Source organism: Rhagoletis pomonella, unplaced genomic scaffold (assembly GCF_013731165.1).
Source record: "Rhagoletis pomonella isolate Grant_MI unplaced genomic scaffold, Rhpom_1.0 Rhpom_scaffold_00001, whole genome shotgun sequence".
Lineage (NCBI taxonomy): Eukaryota > Metazoa > Arthropoda > Insecta > Diptera > Tephritidae > Rhagoletis > Rhagoletis pomonella.
The window spans coordinates 11,380,973-11,388,071 of NW_023458555.1; the positions used below are offsets into that span (position 1 = coordinate 11,380,973).

Below are 7,099 nucleotides of genomic sequence, written 5' to 3' on the forward strand. Positions count from 1 at the left end.
CTTTGTAGAAAAACGCACAAATAAATAAGAAAATGGAACCACTGCGGCTATTGGTATTTTATCAGTTTTTTTATTGTATTGCGATAAAAGCGAGCGAATATTATAACCACTAAGGGCCTTTTACGCAATGTCTAGTTAACACGAATCCCCAGTTAAATTAAGGGACAACGTTAACCAGACATTGAGAAAATGGTCCTTAGTGTAGTCAATCTGCCATTATCGCACCGAAAAATCTAACGACTCGTGAAAAAATACCAATTGATTAGATTTAGGTTAATGAAAAACTAGCAAATTCTGTCCAACGGAAAGATCTCTGACTGTGTCAAGTCAATTCTGAAAATCGCTACGCTTAATTTTCGTCGCCGAAATTCTCTAAATGAAAAGTAGTGGGGCCTAAAACTATACAGCAGGGACTAATAATATCTGCAATTTGTAATCAACCTAATCTGGCAGTGTGAGGGGTGTGTAACTAGATTTTGGCTGTTGATAGGCGCGCCTGCTATTCGAGAGATTTTAGCTATAGCGAAAGTTGGAATCTGGCTAGAGTTCTACATAATTGCAGTAGGAAGTACTATGCTAAAGTAGCTGTTAGACGTGGCAAGTGCAAGTCCTTTCCGAAAGTCTGTTAAACTCAAGAATTTCCAAAAAAAAAGATTGCAGGAGCACTTACACCTTGCATGTAAAGTGGCTTTCGAAAGCTGTTTTTATTTACGAAAATCAAACTTTGCAATACTACTTTTTGTCTGTTTACACGGTGAATGCAGACAACTCCACTTTCAACTATGTTACCAGACATTTTTATGCCTATAACAAAATGAATGACCTGACAGGGTTGCCACATGTTCAGGAGCTCAACATTAATTTACTTGGTATTTAAATTCTTTAGTTTGAGAATCAAATCAACTAGGGGTTAAAGAAAGCTTAATTTTAAAAACAATTTTGAAGAGGTGTGGCCACCTGCTCGGAAATTCAAAATCAATCTAGTTAACAAGTTAAATGAAAAATTGCAATATGGGTGTCAAAGGAGATATGTTTAATTAAGCTTTATTTCTATGATACTTTTGAAGGGGTTGCTATGCTAGGAATTTAGAAAACATTTTTTTGTAAAATTCTTGTTTGTAGTATGTATGAAAAATCAATTATTGAGGTGAATGTACTAAATACACACCCACAAACGCACCTATATTTATATGTACATATGTGCAGAAATAATCATATATAGAATATAACTAGGTAAGTACTAGGGATGTCAATCCCGGGATTCTGGTTTTTTAAGGTTCCGAAAATTAATGCAAGCAAATCCCGGGATCCCGAAAAATGCGGAAATATCGAATTGATAGTAAGAACTTGTTTTTAAAGTAGGATTTGTTGTAAAATGCCGTTTTGACTGCAATTAGCAAACAGCTTTAAACTGTACTTTTAAATTGCAATCCGAGCCTTTTTTGAAGAAGATTTAAATGGACCAGACCCGATTCTGAGATCCGTTTGACTCGTACACCCTCAAAATTTCGAGTAAATTGCGTAAAAAAATTACAAAAAATTTGCCATTCGCATAATATCGCTAGCTTAGAGTGCAAAGTTGCTAAGTCTTAATTTACAAATTTCGCAGGAGAGGAAAAAACTTCTTATAGCCATTTTCTTCAAGTATTTCGCAAAACTTTGAATACAACAATTTGCCTGTTTAAAGCGAAGCCAAACTCCATACGAATCAGAGGGATTCGATCCTTATTAAAAGATATCGAACTATTTTGGCCTTAACGAATTTTCGGAGCTTTTTTTTGGACTTAGCAAATTTTCCATTCACTGAATATAAACGAGAAAACATAAAACAAGAAGCTTTACGCTTTTCGAAATGATGCATTTTCAATTTATCTAGCTTCCTGTATCAAAATAAGTGAAGTTCATAAAAAGTGAAGTTAGCAACATTTCACTCTTAGCTAGCGATATGTGAGTTTTACAAGCAGTTTATAGTAAATTTTAAAAAGTTTTATTTAATGGTATGTTTGAATTGAATTTTTACTCATATTCATAAAAGTTATGACTCAATGTGATCCCGGGATTACTTGAAAATTATCCCAAAATCCCGGGATCACAATTTTCTTCATATTTTGGCATCCCTAGTAATTACGTCTAAAGTAATTTGAAAGTCTCTGCCTTCGTTTTTATCAAACAGAAGCGAATGAGATAGCGCTGCTGGACTTTTCTAAGCGTGTCCTTGAATTTGAAAATATCAGAAGGGAAGCAAACAGTTAAACAAAAAAAAAAACTCATTTCACTAACATGCCCATGTATGTATGTATGTATTTATGTACGTGAGCTACAGCACACATATGTAAACAATTAATCCAACTTTCTGTTTTAACTAATTTAGACAACAATTTGCTGCTTTCTTACTGCGCTCAATTCAAGCGGAATTCAATTGTCTTAATCCGATTTCATACAATTTCTTACAATTGGCGCTTATTTCTTTTCTGCTACTTGCACACGTGCACGCACATACGTACATACATCCATGCATACAATTCTTACACTTTGCCGGTCATAAACTTGACCTTCCCACCTGCGACTTGGCTACAACCTGCAAGCACCGCGTATCCAAAACGCCTTAATCCCACAATTTCAATTGCGCATTGCAAATCTAAAGCCAAGCCAAAAAATTGTTCGCGCACTAATTGGATCATCGCAGCGGCGGCGGCGGCGGCGGCTTCCTTGCGTACCACGGAGGAGCTCCATTATAAAAGCCATAGCCCATCGATGGTGCGTACAAAGATAGTGCGACAAGTATCGGTACAACAAGCGTTCGCGCCAACGACAACAAATCGTTGCTTTTAGCTATGGAAGCGTCAAAATAAATTCTAGTTGTTTTACAAAAAAAAATTTCAAAATCAATTTCTTCAAAAACTGTGCAACCAACTCCCCCAACGCGACACCGTTGCTTAGCCGCATTCGTGTGCAGCCAAAGCCTAAAAATCAACGACTCCGCAAAACCGCCTAAGCCATGGATTTGACAAATGCTTTATCGACGCTAACGCTGCCACAGCCAGCGGGCTTCCAGTATTTACGCGATGGCCGCAACATCAGTCTGGCCGAGAGTGTACCCGCTGATATTTTCCACATGGTCGATCCCTACTGGTACAAATGGCAACCCATGGAGCAGATTTGGTTCCACATAATTGGCTTCATTATAACCATTTTGGGTGTGATGTCACTGTCGGGCAATTTCATTGTCATGTACATATTCACCTCGACGCGTTCGCTGCGCACACCATCGAATATATTCGTGGTGAATTTGGCCTTTTCCGATTTCATGATGATGTTCACCATGTTCCCGCCCGTCGTTTTGAACGGTTTCTATGGCACTTGGATAATGGGACCGCTGCTGTGTGAGTTGTACGGTTTGGCGGGTTCGCTTTTCGGCTGCGTGTCGATTTGGTCAATGACGTTGATCGCCTACGATCGGTATTGTGTGATTGTTAAGGGTTTGTCGCGCAAGCCGCTCACCACAACGGTGGCTGTGATACGTTTGGTATTTGTGTGGTGTATTTGCGGCACATGGGCCATACTGCCGATGGTCGGCTGGAATCGTTATGTACCTGAGGGAAATATGACCGCTTGCGGCACAGACTACTTTGCTAAGGACTGGTATAATCGTTCGTATATTATTGTGTACTCGTTGTGGGTGTACGCTACGCCATTGACGACCATTATCTTCTCCTATTATCACATTATGAAGGTGAGTGTGAAAAAAGACTTAAGATGATTTTCGAAATGCTACATGGGTGACTACAGTAGGTTCTCGGCTCCATCACCACTTTTCTACCTATCCTACTTCATGGAAAAGTTAGACTCTCTCGTACAGACAAAGTTCTCCGCAAATTTTCTAGTTTTGTATATCCGCTCACCCTCCCAAGCAAAAAGAGCCTCAGTCTTCAGTCAGGTTGCATTGTCATATAATCCTTACTAATATTTTACATATAAATGCGAAAACGAGTTCGTTGGTTTACGCTCTCTCGCTTTAACTACTCATGAGCTTCTCCACACTCGCATCATTTACCTTCATTTAAAGATAGCTTTTATCTCGTTTAGATTAGGGTTGTCCCACCTCCCATACAAACGAAATTTTTCATAGTGCATATCTCAGGAAGTATTTGAGTTAGAGTACTGGAACTTGGAATGGAGATATATACATATGTATGTAACTTCAATTCCTTACTCACAGAAAATCAGATTGAAATTTGTATTGAACTTTCGGTGTTAGATTAAAGAGGCTTAAAAATTTTATAGCTTAAAAAAAAAGTTTAAAAGAGTTGCCACCTGTTTGAAATGTCAAAATTAAATAAACTATTCGCAAGCTATGTATAAGAGAAATTTAAATATGCGTGTCAGTTTGAATAGTTATGTATATAATTATTGAGGTGTTTTTGACAAGAGATGCCACCTATTTAAAAATTATTTCAATTAATTTAAATGCGTTTTCACAAAAAGGGCATCAAACGAAATGGTTTCGAAGCGACGTAGCAGTAGTCTTTGGGATAGAACTTAGAAGCATCTTCACTTGGATGAGGTATTCGTGAGAGAACTATGCCTGGTACAACATTTATACAATGGGAAAACCATGAAACACATCCATATACAGTTGAATGGCAGAAAAGTGTTAGGCGGAGGCCACGCAATGAGCGGCGAAGCGGCTGAGCGGCTTAATTAAAACATATGAAATACTATTGAAGTGGCCATGCTCTGAGCGGCATTTCTGAGCGGTTGAGCGGCATTTTTGTATGGCACCGCTCTTCCACTCAGCCGCTTGCCACTTTGCCACTCATTGCGTGGCCTCCACTTTAACTATTTTGAGACATTTTTAATCTTATAAAGATAACTTCATACAAAAACCATAGCGAAGAAAATTTCATCACAGAAATTCACTTGCTCAAAGACTTCCTCTTTCAAAGCCCGCATTTGAATAATCCAGAAGACAAATTTCCTTCATTCCGACACTTAAAAGCTCATCTTCAAAACCAGCTCCAAGTATGAAACTAGAGGCCTAACAAAGATGCTGCTAGTTTAATTATGAGGGCGTGTGTGGAAAGTAGGAGACATATTTTTCAGGCACATTCCCCTAACCGGGGTTTCCTTATAAGTTAATCCACTAAACTACTTACTTTTCCAAAAGAAATTAGGAAGTCCAAGAGTTCCAGTTTCGATATCTCTGGAAGACTGGTGAAGAAGTTGACCTTAAGGTGTTGAAGTCGCCTCGACTGCAGGCTTGGCCTTTGACACAGAACGAATTCGTTGGTATTCGCCATCGTTGTAGCGTCGGTGCAATAACATTTTGTGGTGTGATGACGCCGCTGCGGTTATTTAGATCTGTTGTTGAGTTTCAGAGGCTCTTCTTTCTTTTTCCCTATTTAACTGCGGTCATATTGACCTTGAGATCTTAACGGTGGCTTAGTAGATTGGTCTACCTTTTTTTCTAATAGCCATACCTTGTCATTCAGCTATATCGTTTCCACAATTATTTTCCTTTTGCTACCTTTGTCTAGAACTTCCACAGATCAGAGCGTCATGGATGACACTCGGTCTGATGGCTGTTGTCTATACACCGCATTAACGCGCAATGAACGCCAGTCATGTGAACAGGGTCTTAGCCTTCACAATCCGCTCTTATTTGCCTTTAACTCTTAATGGTTTCCATATACACTTTTATCTTATATATAAATATGTCATCTCTTTCTATCTTCCCACCCAACCAGGCTGTTTATGCTCACGAGAAAGCCATGCGCGATCAAGCGAAGAAAATGAATGTAGCTTCATTGCGCAACAGCGAGGCGGACAAAGGTAAATCGATCGAAATCAAATTGGCGAAGGTGGCGCTTGTGACAATATCGTTGTGGTTCCTCGCCTGGACTCCATATACCATCATCAATTATGCGGGTGTTTTCGGTTCGATGAATCTCTCACCGCTAAGCACCATTTGCGGTTCGGTGTTTGCAAAGGCGAATTCCGTTTGCAATCCAATTGTCTATGGACTCAGGTGAGTTAAATGAAGAAGAAATATTGGAGCGCGTACAAATTACAATTTGCTTTTATTTTGCTTCACACGCTTCAGTCATCCCAAGTACCGAGAAGTGTTACGCGAGAAGATTCCCTGCCTTGCCTGTGGCAAAGACGATGTGGCCTCCGAAGTGCGCACACAAGCGACAGCCGAGATCAGCGAATCGGCAGCTTAGGCGTGTGCGAAACGAGTGTGGAACCGAAAGTACAATAATGATTAGTTATTTCGAAACGCTGCAACTGGACACAATGATCAGGACGATGCAACTACGACGACTTTGTTAGACCCATTAGGACCCATGCGTATAGTTTAGTTTAGATACGCTTGGGCCTGGCATGGATAACGAATGAAATGAACAAATTAACAACCAGACGAACTAAAGAAAAAGTCTAACAACAACGAGAAAAATAACATGTGCAACGAGAATCAAATCGAAAAAAAAGAAATTAACAAAAAAATCGCAAAAAAATGCAAGTTATGTAGAAGAGATTTTTGGCGGAGCATCAAGTGTACAAAATACTTCAAAGTTTTACCTAAAAAAAAAAAAACAAGAATTTAAGCTACCGATTTTTCAGCATATTTTTCTACTTAAACTTTGTACACTTCCCTCTTCGCTAACATTTCTCTTAACCTGCTAAATGTTTACTCAAGTAATTCCTCTCTCTCTTCAACGTTTTATTTATGCAACTTATTGTAATATTTATTTAAAGGAGCTGCAACTAAAAAATCTAAAAAAAAAAAATGGAATCAAAATAAAACCAAGCAATTGATATAAAATCAAAAATCAGTGTCTTCAATATTCTTAAAATTCATAATTTCTTTAAAGTAGCTTGTTATTGGACCGCCCCCTACTTTAACTTATTAAATAGCAGAAAAAATATTTTCTAAATTTTTCCGCTTCTTTGAAAGCAATTGCTATTTATTCTTTATACATATAAAAAAAACACAACATTCCAAACAGCAAACCATTTGCGGCCAGAAAAATCTAAAACATTTCAAGGAATGCATATGAATCCATGAAATTGCACTCGCATAAAATTAAAAAAAAAA

At 38.3% G+C, this 7,099-nt stretch overlaps 1 protein-coding gene across 1 annotated transcript; it reads left to right on the top strand.

Annotated features, from left to right (window-relative positions):
- The first annotated feature begins 2,781 nt into the window (after nucleotides 1–2,781).
- LOC118738783 (opsin Rh6) lies at nucleotides 2,782–6,806 on the top strand. Its single transcript, XM_036469755.1, has 3 exons — nucleotides 2,782–3,733; nucleotides 5,748–6,028; nucleotides 6,104–6,806. The coding sequence occupies exons 1-3, from the start codon at nucleotides 2,999–3,001 to the stop codon at nucleotides 6,222–6,224; spliced, it is 1,137 nt and encodes a 378-aa protein (XP_036325648.1). The 5' UTR covers nucleotides 2,782–2,998; the 3' UTR covers nucleotides 6,225–6,806.
- Nucleotides 6,807–7,099: the final 293 nt, after the last annotated feature.

Excerpts from the sequence above, each read along its gene's own strand:
- LOC118738783 (XM_036469755.1), top strand. The coding sequence starts at position 2,999 with ATGGATTTGACAAATGCTTTATCGACGCTAACGCTGCCACAGCCAGCG. Across the intron at positions 3,734-5,747 it reads CCTATTATCACATTATGAAG|GCTGTTTATGCTCACGAGAA; the intron begins GTGAGTGTGAAA and ends CCACCCAACCAG. Across the intron at positions 6,029-6,103 it reads CCAATTGTCTATGGACTCAG|TCATCCCAAGTACCGAGAAG; the intron begins GTGAGTTAAATG and ends CACACGCTTCAG.